Source organism: Heterocephalus glaber, unplaced genomic scaffold, assembly GCF_053883595.1.
Source record: "Heterocephalus glaber isolate CG9 unplaced genomic scaffold, H.glaber_assembly_v1.0 deba00001579, whole genome shotgun sequence".
Taxonomy (NCBI): domain Eukaryota; kingdom Metazoa; phylum Chordata; class Mammalia; order Rodentia; family Bathyergidae; genus Heterocephalus; species Heterocephalus glaber.
In genome coordinates this window covers 11142900-11161696 of record NW_028258360.1, presented here as the reverse complement: position 1 = coordinate 11161696, position 18797 = coordinate 11142900, and the positions used below count along the sequence as shown (strand labels likewise).

The following is an 18797-nucleotide window of genomic DNA, read 5'->3' as shown; positions in this document are numbered from 1 at the left end:
CCCTGTGAGGAAATGGGCCCTGATGGAGCCCACCAACATCCCGAGGCCAGTCTGTCCCTGCCCGGCTCTGCCTCCCTGGGGCTCGGGTTTCTCCTTCCACTGTTTTTTCAGCCCATCCCTACCTCCCCTGCCTGCCCCAGAAGCAGAGGCAGGCTCTGGGTGCGACCACCCCATCTATGCCCCGTGCCTGTTTTTCTGTGCTTCATAGGAGGCACCACACGCAAGCTCCAGACACAGTCTATCTTTCCCTAACTTCTCCCTACGCGCGAGTTTAGAAAAGGGAAAATGCAGCAGCAGCATGGTAACAGTTACAGTCGTGTAAGATGCCTAACCAAAGTTCACAGCTGAAACAGCTGCACGTGACAACACCCCACTGGTGTGAACGGAGTACCCATCTCCACAGTGGGAAGAGAACAGGCAAGTGCTGAGCGATGGCAGACAGAGCGTGCAGAGTGCACCGGGAGCAAAAGCACTCTCAGGCACCATCTGCGTCCATGTCCAGCCGCAAGAACGCCTGCCGGGCTGCTGCCGACTGAGACACTCACTGTGTGCTGTGGTCCAGGTATGTGATGACGCGGTCCCCCTCTTCCTCCAGACGCTTGCTCACGTGGTTAAGGTATTCTGGAACCTTACAAAGAAAGTACCGCAACACAGACTTTTCATGACCCAAGAAATGAAGTTCTGTTTCCCTCATAAAATAAGACAACAATACCCCGCCATGCACATGAGCCAAATGAGAACCCACTCCCTGGGTGGGTGGAGGGGTTTAGTGGCCTGGAGTTAACACTCGCCTCTAGATGGGCCCAGCCCTGCTGTCCTTCAGGGTGCCTGCTGTCAGCCCCTCTCTCCGTGCTGCCCTGCGAGTGACCTGGCACTGGGGTGGGAGGGGTAGAGGCACTGGAGCCCACACACGGCAGGCCAAAGCCGCTGCCAGTGGGGATGGAGGGCGGGCTTTATGGGTCCAGCCATGTGGCACCGACCGGAAGGTGGAACTTCCCTAGGAGCCACGTGGCAGGACTCACCCTGTGGGCAGGCAGGCCACATCCCTCAAGGGCTATGCTCCAGGCCTGGGAGGCTGGGTCGTGGCTGGGGTGATATTACTGTTACGTACTTTTCCACCTGGAATTTTTTCCAATGCTTTTTGCACAGATGAAAAATTTAGATGGATTTTTATCTTTCATATTCAGAATTTACTCTTTATCTTCTTGTGTAAGCTTGAAGACCTTTACTATTTTTCTGAGTTTTTTTTTTTTTGGTACCGGGGATCGAACTCGGGTCCTTGCGCTTGCGCAGCAGGCGGCGAAACCACTGAGCTAAATCCCCGGCCTTTCTGGGTTTTTTGCAGGAGGCCAAAAAGAGCTTCTAAATTAAGGGGGAGAAACGAAACTCCTTCTCCAGTGAGGAGTCAGGTCGTTACTGGGGACGTGGCTAGACCGCAGCTTGCCCTGACGTTCAGTTGCAGGCCAGGTGTGAAAGAGGCCCGAGGAGCTGTGCGGAGAAGCATGCCCAGAGGTGCAGTGTCTCACCTCGCGTTCCTGCATCAGTCTTTGGCCTTCTGCAGCATATAAACAGTTGGTTTCTTCCAAAAACTTCACTTCAAATGAGTCTTTATATACCTAGGAAACGAGCAGTTATTGACTGGGCTCAGTGGCAGCACCTGAAACGCCCCAGGGGTTGGGGCTGGGCTGGAACCCAGTTTCCCCACTGCTGTGCCGCCCGACCCTGTGGGGCTCTGCAGCACTAAGGGGTCAGTCCTTCCTCTCTGTGGGGTTCGCACTGTTTTCTGAGATGGGATCTTGTTATGTAGGACACGCTGGCCTGGACTCTTGGCAATCCTCCTGCTCAGACTCCCAAGTGCTGGGATTACAAGAGGGCACCACTCTGACAGGCTCAGCCCCGGGTTTTTATATGCTAATATTTCTTTCCAGTTAGTCACCTGATTTTATCTTTATGACAGACTTTACTTGAAAAAAAATGAGCATTTTAATCAATCTTCTCTTCTTTGGCAACCACTGCAGTGTTAGTCTAAGGGGCACACTCTCTTCAGGGTCCAAACGTTCTCCTGTCCCTTCCTAACCCCGACGCACGCCTTACGCAGGGTGGGGAGGCAGCGGCCCACCTGGAGGTCCGAGAGCATGCTCAGCAGGCTGCGCAGCAGGCTCCTGTCCACAGCCTCCCCACTCCGCTCCCGCTCGATTAGCAGCAGGATTCCGTCGATGGTCTTGCTCTGAACCATCTTGTCGCTGATGATGTGGTTTCTAAACAGCTCTAGCCCCATGTCCCTGGCCAACAGTGAACACAAACTGGACTTTGGTTTCCCTCCTCCAGCCCGGCCCTCCACTGATCGCCACACCTTGCCTCAAGTCCGGCCAGTCTCTTGGGCCTGCTCCCTACACGGCTGTCCCATTCCTGACAGTCAGGCTGATATCCCAGGAGTCATGCATCTGCCTGACATTAGAGTCACCATGCACACTCCGGGGGCCCAGCCCATGGCCACCCATTTTTTCTGGGCTCCACCTAAGCATCACAGCCCATGGCCTCGCCCCACACAGCTCCTGGGCACTTTGTCCCCGCCTTCTCCTTGGAGCCAGATCTGAACTTTGGCTCTGATTGCCAGGGAGGGACACTGCTCCTCGAGGGCACCCAGGTGACAAAGCCTGCCACTTCAGGCTAAGGTCACCTGGATCCCATGTCTGTACCATGACCAGGTGCACACTCTGCCCACCAGCTACAACGACACGGACGCACTGGCCAGGCTGGGCCGTGAGCAGAAGCACTCACCAGATGGAAGGGAGCATGGAGTTCTGCAGGACGTACGTGCGGTCTAGAAACAGGAAGATGCTCCTGACCATGATCTGCAGACCAGAAAGAAGGCCACTCGGTCATTTGGTATCAAGACTTCATCTCCAATCTAACATGACTGCTTCTTGATGGAGAGAAACTGCCTACCAAGACCCTAATTCTTTAAATCTTAATTCTGTCACCTCAGTATTTGTCCTCATTTTAATGTTAACAGCCCTGACTGCGGGATTTTAGATTACTTAGTGTAGAGATCTTTTAAACTGCCATTTCCTGACTATGGCATATAGCACTCAGACTGTGAACTCACCCAGGTTTTTAGCAGCCCTAGGGCCTCAGGCACTCTGTTGCCACCCTGTAGCCCATTTTTCTTTTCTTTCTCTCTTCCTGATAATGCGAGGGTCTGAACCTGCCGTGCAGTAGGCAAGTGCCCCTCCACTGAGCTATGCCCCTGCCTCCACTAAGCTTCTTAAAGTTAGCTTGGTTCCCCGTGGGCTGTTCTGGGGTGGGAGGGAAAGCGTCCCCAATCACTCCTCTTGTCACCCGCCTGGCCGGACCAGAGCCTGAGTCTGACCAAAGTGGACACGAACAAGGGAGAGATAAGCAGTGGTCTGGGCTGACTTCACATGGAATTAGAGCTCACCATCTGTCTGCAGTGGTCTTGCCAGCATGTGTTGATCTTCTTCAAGAACAAGATGCTGTCAAGGGAGTCTGTGCAGATCTGCTAAGGAAAACCTCAAGACACAGGCCGTACGATCACTGCAACTTCCACCCTAGCCCCGTTCCCTCTGCACCCCAAGCAGACAGCATCACCCCAGACAGAGGGGCAGGAGAGCTGCCCACCCGTCCATCACATGAAGGCTGTGAGAAGGTGCTGTCCACGGCCGGACGCAGCTTGCCTGATGCCAGCATCTGAACCTTGGCCTCAGCCTTGGAGGTGCACGACCCACCTAGCTACTGCACAGCACTTTGCTACAGCGGCCCAAATGGACTGAGGCCAGGAGCCTCCAAGCCCCCACATGGCTCTTAGCATCTCCACAGCCCAGCACTGTGCACGCGCCCACCCCACACAGGGCTGCCCCGGTCCCTCCTGCCTACCCCAGCCTGCGTCACTTACTGCAATGCCAGCTAAAACAGAGGCCAGGACACAGGACCCTGGGAGTACGGCTGATCGCCAGCCCCCAGGTGCCAGCGCCCACTGTGTGCAGCAGGAGCCTGGGGGCAAGATGGGTGTCCTAAGTCAAGCTCAAGCAGTTTTAGGACCGAGAATCCAGAATCCAGGTTTCCAGAGCAAGGCATCTTTCCAGTCACTCCCTTCTGCTCTGCCCACCTCCCGAGGGGGAGGAAAAGAACGGCCCATCTGGGTGGATGGCACTGGCATCCGGGGCTTCAGGCCTCCTGTGTGGACAACAGGCCCCAATCACAGAGCCAGGGTGAGGCTCATTCAGGTAAGTGCCTCCTTTGGCAGTAGAGGGAGGCCTCCAGGAGGAGGAAGTTCGGGGCAGTGGGACCATGAGCACAGCTGTCCTTGGCAGACCAGGGTGGCCCCTAGCAAACACACCCAGAATTGGATCCAGCGTGCAGAGCATTTCTCTGAATCAATTACTTCAGGAGCTGGGAGCAGTCTGGAGAAAGCAAGACAGAAGTCAGGCTCCCATGGAGCACAGTAACCCTGGCAGCGACCACAGCCCTGAAATGAAGGACTAATGAGAGCCCAGGGCTGCATGGAGATCCAGCAAGTTCCCACAGCATCTACACAGCCTGTGCTGGGCCCATGGAGTCCTGGGCCTCAAGGAGGAGATACAGCAGCTGCCCTCAGTGTCTACACTGCCTACACTGAGCCCCACGAAGAGTCCCGGGCTCAAGGAAATCCAGCTGGCACTCACATCATCTACACGGCATGTGCTGGGTCCCATGAAGAGTCCCAAGCTATATGGAGGAGATCCACCCAGTGCCCACAGCGTCTACACAGCCTGTAAGCCTCACAGGGTCAACTCTACACCAATCCGAGGCCACCAGGTGACTCAGGGGTGGCAAAGAGTCATTGTAGCACGAGCGGGGTCCAGTGTCCCGGAGATGCACAGTGCAGGCTGAGTACGTCAGTGGGAAGGGTCTCCATGGAGAGAGGGCTCTGTAAAATTGCTACAGATCCTCAAGTCTCCTGCTGCTGTGGTGAAGGAAGCAGGCAACGGGAAGCGAGCACCACGGCGTGTCACCTGCAGACTCCTCTCGGCCAGGCACGCGGTGGGTAGGGTGTATGGGCTGGAGTGGGCGTCCAGCTGTCACGGACCATTCCAAGGTGGGTGTCCCGTGGCCAGCCCTTCCTCACACGGCCATAGCCACTTCCAGCAGGGGACTTACACAGCCATGGAGGACAGACGGGCTCTTCAGGGAATGTGGAAACGCTCACGACCAACCATGACAGATTGCAGCCACAAGGCAGTGTAAAAAAGAAGGGGCCGGGGATTTGGCTCAGTGGTGCCGCCACCGCCGCCGCCTGCCCCACAAGTGCAAGGACCTGAGTTCGATCCCTGGTACCAACAACAAAAAAAGCAGCAAGGACACCCACTGACATAGGGCTAGGGGGGTGCTGGTGAGCAGTCGCTCTCCCAACAGGTTGGTCACCCTCTTGCGGTGCCCACAGGGGGACACTGCTGCCTGGGCCGTGTCCTCACTGCCCACCAAGCAGTGCATGCTTTGGGTCATGCCGAACACCCTTGCCCAACCAGGTCCCCTTGTTCTCACGTCACCATGAGCTTTATCAATATTCTGACTGTTTAGTTTCCCTCTTTGGTCTCCACATGCCCTGCTGACCCACATGCTGCAGGGGCCTCAGTTTCCTCACCAGGAGACAAAACTGGCACGGGCACCATGTTGTAGACGTGCCCTCTTGCACACGCAGCAGGTTGATCACAGGTGTGTGTCTGAGTGCTGGCAGGACTGGGACAGGGACACACTCAGAGGTGGCCACAGCACCCCAGATGCTCCAAAAGTAGAGGCTCCTCTAGTGACCTCCAAATCCTCCAGTGTCTAGTATATGACTTGCTGTGAGGCACAGTCACTGGGCCAACTCTGCCTGGTATTTCTGGGGCGACCAAAGTGACAGCACCAGGAGGCTGATCAGGGGAAGGAAGATGTTGTGTTTGTTATTTGGGGACAGCCAGGTACCATTTTTAAAGGACCCCTAGGCCCTTCTGACTGAGGCAGGCACCTGTGGTCCCATAGCCATGATACCTGGTCAGGGGGCAGCTGCGCCTCGCTGAGCACACGTGTGTCTGTGCATGTCCATACACGCCTGCGTGTGCATTTGTCCATGTGGAAGAATCTCTTGTATTCTGGGGAAGGGGTGTTACCAACAGCAGGACATCCATTTAGAAAGGCATGAGAGTCACCAAACACAGGAAGGAGGGACGGAACTAGTGGCCTAGGGACAGTCCCACCTGAGCTGTTCTCTGCCTGATGTCTGGTCAGCCCAAGGTTTCCTGGCCTGACCTCAGCCCATCAGGAAGCAGTGGGTGGAAACAGTGATGACACTCATCTTAGAAAGCAAGCTGCAGGAAATGCCAGACCACCCCCCCAAGGCAAGGGATGAGTGAACGCGCTGCCTCTGGAGAGGGCGTGAAGCCATGCCTTGTGACAAAAGCCTTTCTAGGTTACAGCTCTCCAGCAAGATGAGCTCTGGAGGAACAGGGCTGTGGCACTGCACACCACCCATCCCAGTATGCAGCGTGGAGACCGACACACACTCAACAGTAACGGGTGAGCATGAGCCCGCAGCCTGCTCCACCTCGATCACCTCCCTTGCCTGGTCGCAGCGCCCCAGCATCCTCCAGCCCACAGCTCCTCGGGGATCCCGTCCCCAGCACCAGCACTGCTCTCCACAGGCTCCCTCCTCTTGCAGCTGTCAGCCTGCTCAGACCCCTGCCGTCCATCCTTTGTTGGTTTCTCTTTCCAGCCATCAGCCCCGAGAATTCTCTTGGAGCTATCCTGGCCTCTCTGCAGTGCCAGAGCTGCTTCATTCAACTCATGGCTGCCCTGGATCGTCCACTGTAGGGCACCAACAGGCACTGTCTTTGTGGCAGCAAGAGGCCTGCCATCCTGCAGCCTAAATGCCTGTCAAATCTTCATCAGAAAGAGCCCAGGCTTTCCAGGTGGGTGGTCTGGCCTTGCTTTCTCTGCCCTCCCTCTGGGGTCAGTCCTGACCCTTCTGTGTTGTGGGCTCTCCTACCCCCTTGTCACACCTCTGCACAGGCTGCTGTCTGACTTCCCGCTATCCCACCCTCTCCTGCCCTCAGCTCCACTCATGTCTGGGGGCCCACGTGGACCACTCCACAATGCTTATCTTATGCATCCATCATCCTGCTGGAGGCTGGACTCCCTCAGCATGCAGTCTCTTTCCAGGCCTGGTAAACCACAGGGACCTCAGCGTGTGCCCACAGTGAACAGGGTGTGTGTCTTGTCACCTGCAGAACCGTCTTCACAGGCCAGGTGGTCACAGGGTCTTGGTGCTCACAGTGAAGCTGGACTCCAGTGGCACATGCAATCAAATCCAGCCTGTACCCTGTGCGAGGCTGGGCCCATGGGGCCCTGGCACACCCTCTGCACTCTGCCGGCCCTGCCTGAGGGCTCCCACTTTCCAGCTCTCCAGCAGCATCACCCACATTCTCCTTGACGCTTATGCTGAACTCAAGGGCTGTGTGGGCCAAAAAAGAAAGCTACTGGAATACAGAGGCTTGTGCTAAGCCACACCTGCTTCATCTTGGCTTACTGTTCTCTTGTGTGCTCATCGTTCCAGAGATTCTTCTTGTTCCCAACCAGTACAGTGGGACAGAAATGCTTCACTTCTGGGGTCCGTTGTTCTGGCTATACGGGTTCACTGGATGTGCTCATGCTTCTGTCTCCTTCTAGGAAGCCGGCGTGGCTTTGTCACAAGACCAAGGAAACACTGCGATCCGCAGCTGCACAATGGGGCTCCGACTCCCTAGCGGTGGCAGTCAGGTTTGGCAGCCGCTTTTCCATTTCCAGAACTGGTACACCGGAGAGGCGGGCATTTGCTGAGTGACGGAAGGAGGACAGCCCACAGGGCGGCGTTACCCAGCAGGGGTTAATGTGAGCACATGATCAAAAGGTGGTTTTCAAGCAAACTGGGATTAGGGCAGATTAACAGCAGCCGACTGGAGACAGCCCACATTCCGGAACACTGCAGGCTCCGTGGGGTGGGCCTCAGTAGATGCAGGCTCTGTGTTCCTCCCAGGTCTCTCTGAGACACGGTGTGCACTGGCAGATTCCCAAGAGCATGATGGCACCAGCATCACACCCGACCTCCACGTCCTGGCCCGTTAGCCCCTTGAGATCCGGCCACACTAACCTCTTGGCTGCCAGGAGGCCTGAACATTATGCAATGAAGGCCAAGGGGAGGACAAGCTGCCTGAGCCAGAGAACCTGAGAAGGGGCAGGTCTCACCACGGAGCTCTGCTGTGAAGACATAGAGGCCCAGAAGAGCACAGTCACTAATGCTGGCCCAAGGGACCTGGATAGCTCAGAAGCGAGCAGGACCAGGCTGAGGACAGATTACAGGGTTTCGACAGGACATAGTCATCTCAGGGATTTCCTTGTGGGCACAAGTCACAGATGGTGTGGGAGCAAATCCAAGGTTGTCCTCTCCCTTGCCCAGGTATGTGCCTTGAGTGACAAGAGCATTGTGGCTTGTGTCTACATGTCCCCCAAAAGCCTCATGCATATAGGTGGGGCTTTGGGTGTGATGCTGGGAGGTGAAGTCTGGTGGAAGAGGAGGGCTACTGTGGGTGTGGACTGGAAGGGTGTTATATATCCCTGCTCCTCCCTTAATGGTGCTGCTTCCTGCCTGCCAAGCAGTCCTTCCTTGGAGCCAGCCCACTATGGACTGAAACCTCTACTAACTGTGAGACAAAATAATCCTCTCCTCTTTTGACTTGTGAGTGTCAGGTACTTTGTCCCAGCAACAAGAAAGTAAGACAGACAGTGACCTGCAAGGTGAGGCCAGCAGCTGACCTGAGAGGCAGGCTCTCTTCTCCTACCGGCCCGCAGCAGCGTGCACCCCGTGAGCAGAGCCCAGGGACTGCACGTGCCACCCACCTGCAGAAGCCAGAGAAGAACCCACCCCGGTGACCCAGAGCCAGGAGCCTGTGCAGCTGCCCTGTCTCCTGCAGGTACCTGAGCTCGGTCCTGATGTGGGAAGCTGCTCCACAGCTTAGAAAACTAATGCAGGTGACTTTATTAAAGGACAGAATTCATTAAAAGGCATTTTAGACCTTTTCCTAAGTATTTCAACCATGTGCAATAAATGCACTGCTTATCTTTCATTCATATCAACAATCTAAATTCTAAGAACTTCACTTAAAATGATTAAATTGAATGAGAGAAGTTAAACATTTTTGTTCTATACATGAACAAATTTAAAGGCTGTTGTTTTAATGTGAAGGATACTCATTCATTCTTTGTCCTATTAATGTCCAGTTTTAAAAGATTTAGGGAATGAAGAGAACCTCACGAGCCAAGAAAGGATATTCTCTGAGCGGGGGGGTCTGGGTCTGGACGTAGTCCTCGCAGGCCTGGCGCAGCTGCCTGTAGAGCATCGGTGAGGCTCTGTGAGAGCACAGGTTTTCCACGGCCTGGGCAAAAGGAAGCAGCGGTTACTAGGCAGGAGCACGGGGTCAGGGTGAAGCTCGACAGCTGCCTCTAACCACAGGGACCCTCCTCCTCCTCCTCCTCCTCTGCACACTCAGGGTGCTCACTTCAGGCAGGGGTCTGCTTACAGCCCAGGAGCTAACTCGGAGACAGACTGAGGGCCCTCAAGACCTCACATGCCTCAGCTTTGCTCCAGGACAGCTGGGTGTTTCTGGATGCCCGACTGTTGAGTCTGAGGCAGGGTGTGCATGCACGTTCACCCTGACAACAGCAACAACCCCTGCCCCTGGCCCCCTGCCCTCTGCCCTCTGCCAGGGTGGTGACACAGGCTTATGTCTGAAGGCGAGGTGTACTGCAGAATTCACTTACTATTGCTACCCACATCGAAGATCCAGATCAAAGAATTCCACACTTTTACCAGTTCTAAGAACATTTACTTTCAAGTCTTGTGTACAAAGCTGGAAGAATCTCTTTCAATTCAAATGTGAAACATTATAAATGGAAGTGTGGTTTTTCTAGTGACTAGTTTTGAGCCATTTAAAAAGCATGTGGGCCCAGGTTGCACAGGAAATAGACCAAGAATCAACAGGTCAACAAACCTACAAAATGGTAAAACAATTTTGCCAGCTATTCCTCAGACAGAGGACTGGTATCTAAAACATAAAAAGAAATTAGAACCTCCATAATAAAAGACCCACTCAAGAATGGGTAAAGGAAATGAATAGACACTTCTCCAATGGCCAATAAACACATGAAGAAATGTTCAACGCTGGGCTGGGGATGCAGCTCAGCAGCACAGCACCTGCCTGGCAAGCAGAAGGCCCTGAGTTCAATTCCTGGCACCAAAAAAACAAACAAAAAAGAAATGCTCAACATCAGTGGAATGCAAATTACAACACTAAGATCCCATCTTATTCCAGAAAAAATGGCCATCATCAAGAAATTGAACACCAACAAATGCTGCGAGGATATGGGGAGAGAGGAACCCATCTACACTGCTGGTAGGGATGTAAACTGATCCAAGTGCTGTGGAAATCAGTATGCAGTCCTCAAAAACCTAAAAATAGAAACTCCATTAGACCCAGCTATTACCCTTTTAGCTACTCCCCACAAAGAGTTAGACATCCTATTACAGTGCTATGTGTATACCCCTGTTTATGGCAGCACAACTCATAATAGCTAAACCTTGGAAGTGGCCTGTATGTCCAACAAACAAATGGATAAAGAAAATGTGGTGTTTATATACAAAGGAGTACTACTCGGTCATAAAAAAGTATAAACTTGAGTCAACTGTAGGAAAATGGATGCACTTTGAGACCATAATATTAAGTGAAATAAACTGGACACACAAGTTTAAATATCACGTAACTTCTCTTATATGAGAAATCCTAAGTAAAAGACAGATAACAGGAAGGAGGGAGATTCTTTTCAAAAGGGAAGGGGATCAAGAGGTGGGGGAGGAAGGAGGAGGGAAGGAAGGGGATGGAAAGAGGAAGTGAGATGTGCTATGCACATGGATCCCACGAGGAATGTGATTGGATACTGCACACAGGCACTGATAAACAAAACTGTATGAAAAACATGTAAGGACATACAGAATGGATACACATTAGAAAAAGCATCCAAATCTAACTCACGTATATTCCTCTAGGAAGGAAGGTAAGCTAATATTTTACAGACACTCACCACAGCGGTATGAAGAATTACTGATTCCAGCGCTAAACATCAGAACTGCTACACATCCCACTAACCTACATTAAGTACATACATTGAAGCTACTGTGTAAAATACGTGCGTCTTTACAAAGGTCAAGAAACCCAGAACGACAACAGACACTGTAATCTGTTTCTCCCCAACACCCTGTCTTAGCCTGGAAGGAAGGGTCCCTACACTCCACTCACGCTGCGGCCCCTGGCCCAGGCCGCCCGCTCTGCTACCCTCTTCTCTCCGGAGATGCACACAAGCGCACAGCAAAGGCTCTGCCCCAGCGGTTGCTGAATTCCACCAACATGATTGTTACAGAGGAAGTTTTCGCAGGATACGTGAAGACACCTATTTTCCTAGGCAAAATTCAAGACGAACTTCCTGGTGCACAACCTTCATAAAACAGTGACTCCCTGGGACTGTTTTCCGGGAGCCAAGCCCACTGCTAGGCACATGCTTACAACTTACAGGGGTGCAGAGATCCACTTCGTCCTTGGGACTAAGACTGGGGGACGTCCTGCTGCAGGCACTGGCTTCCTGTTACAAGCACCTTGTTGCCAGGGATCTGGGGACTCTGTGCTGTGCAGGAACAGCGTGACACACAACCCTGCCCAGGTAAGCTTCTAATGTCCCCTCTTGACACACAAAGGGGCTACTCAGCCAGGTAATGTGTGCTCAAGTTAGTGTTGTATGACCATCAGTGCTTTTAAGAATCACAGCAAGTTGGGCACAGTGGCCTACACCTGTAACTCCTGCTGCTAGGACGCTGAGATAGGAGGATCACAATCACAAGTCCAAAGCCAGCTGGGGAACATAGTGAGACCCTGTCTCAAACAAAGGGCGAGGGCACACGTAGCTCTGTGGTAGAGCCCCTGGGTTCAATCCCCGTGCTGAAAAACAACCATGCCAGAGAGGCAGCACGGAATCCACTAACTGGCTGTGAGAAAGCAGCAGAACTTGGAGTCTACTCACTCACACGTCCCTACCCAGCGTCTCCTCCTAGCAAGTCACACGGGAGCACAACATCAGGGTGGACCCAGGGGGTCAGCCCCTCCGGTGTGGGCATCAGAAGAGCAAGGGGAGGGAGTGGAGGGGTGGAGCGGAACATGAGGTTAGCAGAGAGGAAGCGATCACAGACTGAAGCCAAGGGAAAGCAGGCCAGCACTAGAGCAGTCACGATACACATGGCGAAGAAGCAGTGACAAACCCCCAAGCCCCATCCCACAAACACCCCGTGCCACACAGTCTGGGAACCACCACAGAAAAGGACAGATCAGGGGAGCAGGGACAGTGACTCCACTGCCCATAGTGCAGCACACACAGGAGGCAGCACAGGACTTCTGGAACCGGCGCTCCCTTGGGGCAGGCCCGGCACTACCCGGCACAGGACTTGCCTGGCCCACTGGGACAGGGCGCTAATGGTGCTGGATCCCCCGGCCCCTCCCTGGATGCAGAAATCAAATCAGGGTGAGAGGAAGCTCAGGGGAGTCTCCCAGCAAAACGGCACCTATCACCGCTTTTACTACTGTGGCACGTCCGCCCCCAGTGGGGAGGGGTCCCCACCCACAGGACAGGTCTACAGAGGAGCCCACTGGGCCCAAGGTACGAGAGACAGCGTGTCTCCTGCTGTGGTCCACTTAGGTGCTCAATTCACTCCTCACAGCAAGTACTGTGTCCCTCTGTCCAGCACTTTCTGGGCTTTTCCACTTCAGTTTTAGCAACTCTGTCAACACGTTCAACACCTACGCCTCCTGACCTCCCTCCCTGAGAGCTGCTGACAGCCAGCCGGCTGGACTCTCCTCAGACACAGCTTGGTCCTTTCTGAGGGCTCTGCTTTCCTCTGGAACCCACTCGGCCTTCCTCTGACAGCTCCTGCAAACATGGCCTTCAGGGCCCTGCTGTCCCACTGAGCTGACAAGAGGACCAGAACTTGTGGACCTGAGACACAAATGCACTTTCCTCAGGGGAAGTCCCTGCAGACTGTGCTCAGGTCCATAGAAGCCAAAGTCCCCTCTGCTCCCCACCGAGGAGAGCCCAGATGGTGGCACATGTGAGACTTTCTCACCTGTACTGTGACCCAAAAGCTAAGCAACAGAGATAGGAGAACCTCTATCCCCAACCAGGGGGCCTTACCTGACAGGCTCCACAGAGTTTATGCCAATGGTGGGCAGGGGATGAAACTTCCTAGTTTCCCCAAATTACCACCAGCCCTGCAAACTCTGGTGAGAATGAGATCTTCCACACAAGACCACCCCTCCTGACAAGCTGGGACTCCATTCTGCAATACCAAGCGAGACACACTGCCACCTGGGCCAGCAACTGCATGCTCGCCTCCCAGCTCACTGGTGCCTCTGCAGGGGTAGGGGGATCACAGGGCCCCACATGAGCCAGGGGACCAGAGATCCTGGAACACAAAGGTCCATCTGGTACAGGGCCTGTGGAGCAAGTAACCCTATACCTCTGAATTTCAGTACAGACCCCCAGCCAGGACGACTAAAGACATTCATGATATTCACAGGGACCAGTTTATGTTTTTTGTTTTTTTTTTCTTTTGAGACAGGGTCTCATTGTGTAGTTCAGGCTGGCCTTGAACTCACTATGTAGCCCAGGTTGGCCTCGAACTCATGGAGATCCTCCTGCCTCAGCCTCCCAAGTGCTGGGATTACAGAAGTGTACCACCATGCCTGGCTAGGGACCAGATTTTGAGATGCACACGTGGCATGGCTAAGCTGATACCAGATGGCCCAGTCTCCACAGGAAAAAGAATGGTAAGCCTCAGGTATAAGATACAATGTTTTACTAGATCAAAAACCTATGATTGCTCAGGTACTTGGTGGGATTTTTGCTTCTGGTCAGGATGCAGTAAATTGACTGGATTCATGCTTCTTTCAGAAAAAACTAAAACCCAGACAAAATATCTGAAGCAGCAGGCTTCAGGGCTCTGAGGACAGCGATCTCTGGGGCAGGGGACAGCCCGGCGCTCTGCTCCCCACGTGAGCCATTTACAAGCTGCGCCAGGGCCCAAGGAAGTAGGCGAGTGAGGGCCTGCTCCAGGGAGGCGAGCACTCACTCCACAAGGCGGGAGCCAGGGCACAGCATCAAGGGAGGTCCGGCCTCAGCAGTGGGGACAGCCAGCCCCAGACACAACGATGCTCTGGCCAGCCTAACAAATCCTAAAGCAAGACTCGAAAGAACAAACAGGGGCCGGGGATTTAGCTCAGTGGTTCCACCGCCTGCCTTGCAAGCGCAAGGACCCAAGTTCAATCCCCAGTACCAAAAAAAAGAACAAAAACAGGTTCCAATTAATTTCAGTGTGCCCAGAACAAAGGTCAAGAACACTTACAGGAATAGAAGAACACCAGCACACTATGTGGAATCCACATCTGACAGCAAGCAAAGACCACCAGACACAAAAGAAGTAGGAAAACAAAACCCTTAATGAGGAGCAGTCAACGAGTCAAAACCAACACAGGACTGACTAAAAGGTGGGTGACAGGCCAGTACAATAAAATGATGGCTACTGGTGGGCATGGTGGCACATGTCTGTCATCCCAGCAATCCGTAGGCTAAGGCAGAAGGATGGCTGTGAGTTCGAGGCCAGCGTGGGCTGCACAGGGAGACCCTGACTCGAAATAAAGGACTGCACGTGTCCAAAGGTTAAACAGAGACACAGAAGATGTAAAAAGACTCGAGAGCAAGGTGAGACACAAACCTGTACCAGGTGGCGGTGCCAGTGGCTGAGATCAGAGGATCAGAGACCCTGGACGAAGAAAAGCCAGACAGCCCACGTGGATGCAGGACGCCTGTGGTGCATTATAAACCTCCTCAGAGAAAGCCCAGGTGGCTCTGCCACGGCATCTTCTCAAGCACCTCAAGAAATGACACCGACCCCATACAAACTCCAGAGCAGGGAGGGGAAAAATACTTCTCAAAACTCATACAGCCAGTTTCCTTTGCTGGACAAAGATACAGTAACAAGAAAACAGCAAGATAACAAAATGTGAGCAAGCTGAATCCAACAGTACATAAAAAAGAACACATCCTGACCAGCTCTGATTTAGCCCGAGTGCAAGATTGGTTTCTGAGAAAGGAATCAGTGAATATAATGAACAAACTAAGAAACAGAAATCATCAATCCTTTCACGGGATGAAGGAAAAAGAACTCTCAAGCTGGGAGCAGAAGGGAAAGCCCTCCAACTGGGCATCACACTCACACAAAAGGATGGCAGGCCCCCTAAGCCAGGAAGCCTGGGAGGCCACTTTCCAGTCTAACCTGCGTCCCCACGTACGCCGCCCTGGAGCTTCTAACCAGCATGGTGAGGCAAGGAAAGGAAACGACAGGCATGCAGGTTAGCAAGGAAAAAGTACACTGACCTCTATTCACAGACGGCATGCCTGTCTCTACAGAACACCTGACAGAATCTAAGGAAAATCTACAAGTAACCGAGGTCAGCAACACAGCAGGACACATGCTCAATATATTAAAATAAAGGTAATTTCTCTATAACAGTGAGAATATAACAGCCTGGGAGGCTGAGGCAAGTTGACCCTAAGTTCAAGCCCAGCCTGGGCAATTTGGCAATAGAGAGAGATGCTGGGATGTAGCTCAGTGTGAAGCCTCTGGGTTCAATCCTCAGAACACATACACACACAAATAAGGGACAAAGTTCACAGAAGATGTATGAGATCTGTACCCTGAAACTAGAAAACACTGCTGAGAGAAATAAGAGAGACCTGAACATAGAGCTATCCTGATCACTGTTTGGCCAGCTCAGAAGCGTTGCTATGTCACTTCTCTCTGCCCTGATCTATAAATTCCACATATCAATAAAATTCTAGCAAGTCTTTTGGTAGAAACTGACAGATTCTCAAATTCATATGGAAATACAAAGGACCAAGAATAGTCAAAAGGACTTTGAAAGAGTAAGTCTGAGGCCAGCACGCCCTTGTTACACCCACTCCTAGATGGGCAGCTGACATCTGACAGAGAAGCAAAGACAGTTCAGTGAGGAAAAGGCAGACTTTCAATAAACGATGTTACAACTGGACAGTTAGACAGAAAATCACATTTTGGTTTATAGATCACAATATACACAAAAATTATCTCAACATAGGTCAAAACCTAAAGGTAAAATCTGAGCCTCTAAAGTATCAACAAGGAAATTCAAGAAAAAAATCTTTGAGATCTTAGCTTTCTTGGATACTAAAAGCACAACCCACAGAGGAACAGCTGATACGCTGGACTGCAAAACTTGTAACTACTCCCCTTCAAAGGACATAAGGGAATCAAGGTACAAACCACAGACCAGGAGAAGAGACGTGCAAGATTGACAGAGGGCTTTTACCCAGAATACATACTAAACTCACATATTCAATAATAGGAAAACAACCCAATCTAAAAAACGAGCAAAAGACTTGAATTAAATGTTTCGCCAAAGATACATGGAATGCCAACTAAACACTGGAAAAGATGCTTAGTACCAGTTGGGTAATGCAGAGTAAAAGTGCAATGAAAAGCCACTACACATGTATGAGAACAGTTAAAACTACAGACTGCTAGCACCAAGTGCTGACAAAGGATGTGGGACAACTTGAACTCGATACACTGCTGGTGAAGATACAAAGAGGTTTGGCCACTTTGGAAAGTGGAGGCTGCTCATGAAGTTCAAAATACCCTTGCCATGTGACCCTGAGAACATCCAGATGCTTTCCCGAGAGGAATGAGAATGGATGTCCATATAATCACTTACCCAGTAATGTCCACAGGGGTTTTGCTCCTAACAACCAAACACTAGACACCAAAATGTCCACAAACATTTGTGTTGTACAGCCACACTGCTTAGTGATAAAATGAACAAATCCTGAGCACAGTGTGAGTCTCAAAAGCACTCCTGAAAGCCAGACACAAAAGACAGCAAAGGCATGATTCCATTTAGATGATCAGACATGACAAAATGTGCCTGAAAACAAATCCAAGATTGTCAGGAGGGGAAGCAGGAAGGGGACTGACTCCTCAGGGGGCTGGGGAAGTTTTTAGGTAATGAAAATACTCTATATCCTGACTGCAGTGCTGGAAATAGCTCTATGTCTGTTCAAACCTACTGGAGTGCATGTTAAACGTAAATGACACCTTAATAAAACTGATTAAAAAATATAATCAACTCACATATAAAGAATGGATATATGTGCACCAAACTTCGGTACAGGGACCACAAGTGTTTTGGATTTCAGGTTTTACCGGATTTTATGACATTTACACATACATAACAAGACACTCTGGGGACCGGATCCAAGTCTAAATGTGAAATTCACTTATGTTTCACATACGCCTCATTCACATACCTTGAAGGCAATTTTATAAATTTTTACCACCCTGGTGTTTTGACTGCAACCTGTCACATGAGGTCAGGCCTGGAACTCTCCAAATTATGCCATCATGCTGGCACACAAAACATTTTGGACTTTGGAGAATTTCAGAGTTTTGGATTAGGGATGCTCAAGCTGTAGTAGTTTTCTTTGGGTGGTGGAAATACAGGCAACTATCCAAAAAAGTTTCTTTTTTTGTACTTTCTACAATTTTTTAAATGTACTCATTTGTCTAAACGGGAGAAAAATTTAAATTCAAGCCTTTTAACAGAACTATGTGCTTTCGTTACCTAAAACGTAAAATTAGAATACTTACCGAAGCATTACTTTATAAAATGACCCAAAAAGTCTGCTTTGAGTGAAATATCCAAACAGCTAAATGTACTTCTGGCCATTTTTTCCCTTAGAAATAGTGTCACTATTTTCAGTGTACCTGTAACAAAATCTGCAACCTAGTCTGCAACAATGAACCACAAGGTACAACAAAGAGGCCGAAAAACGCTCTGGGAGCAAGTGAAGCAGTAGTGTGTACAGTATTAGAGTTCTCGGTGGAGTTCCAGCAGGGACTGAGCGCGCGGGTGGAGGCCGTCGGGGCCCCGGCTCGGCTCCAACCTTTCTCTCGCAAGACCGCGGAGGACACGACCTCCTCCTCCGCCTGGGTACACCCGCGGGCTCACCTGGTACAGCTCCTCCAGGTTGTACCTGATGGACGTGCTGCTCTGGATGGCCCGCACCGCCTCGTGCAGCTTCTGCCACGTGTCCTGCGTGTAGTTGTCGGGCAGCCGCGGCCTGTCTGTGGGGACGGAGGGTCAGCGGCCGTGGGGACTGGGCGGCCGGGGCCAGCGGGGAGGCCGGTGCCAGCGGGGAGGCCGGGGCCCCGGAGGCCGGAGACTAGGGAGATCGGTTATCAAGACCCTGGGAGGCGGGGACTTGGGGGGAGGCCGGGAATGGAGGACCAGGGAGGCCGGGGACTCGGAGGCCGGGCCCACGCGCCCCCTGCACCCGCGCCCCACCTCGGAAGTTCTTGATGACCAGCTTCCTGGAGCCGCCCGCGCCCCCCGGCTTGGCTGCGCCCCCCGCCAGCGCCGCGGGCTTGGTGAGGCCGTTGGTGCGGCCCACGAGCGCCGAGACGCTGCCCTTCCGCGGGCCCTCGTCCGCCATGGCTCGGCCGCCCCGCCCCGCGCCTGCTCCGCCCCGCCCTCGTCCGTCCGTGCGCGCGCCCGCGCCAACCGCCGCCGTGCCCGCCCTGGGCGCGCCGGCGT

General features: G+C 52.4%; 1 protein-coding gene across 2 annotated transcripts in view; it reads right to left on the bottom strand.

Moving 5' to 3' along the window:
- Cul4a (cullin 4A) overlaps positions 1-18728 on the bottom strand; it is a 35138-nt gene extending 16410 nt beyond the window's left edge. The window contains exons 1-8 of one of the 2 annotated variants that reach the window (XM_004858504.4): positions 18549-18728; positions 18213-18328; positions 9346-9449; positions 3443-3512; positions 2782-2855; positions 2120-2282; positions 1527-1616; positions 546-628 (exon numbers count right to left, since the gene is read on the bottom strand). In XM_004858504.4, coding sequence (XP_004858561.1) covers positions 546-628; positions 1527-1616; positions 2120-2282; positions 2782-2855; positions 3443-3512; positions 9346-9449; positions 18213-18328; positions 18549-18696 — 848 coding nt within the window. In that variant the 5' untranslated portion in view covers positions 18697-18728. Of the gene's footprint in view, positions 1-545; positions 629-1526; positions 1617-2119; positions 2283-2781; positions 2856-3442; positions 3513-9264; positions 9450-18212; positions 18329-18548 lie in introns of both variants that reach the window. The other variant, XM_004858505.4, reaches the window with a different exon arrangement.
- Positions 18729-18797: the final 69 nt, after the last annotated feature.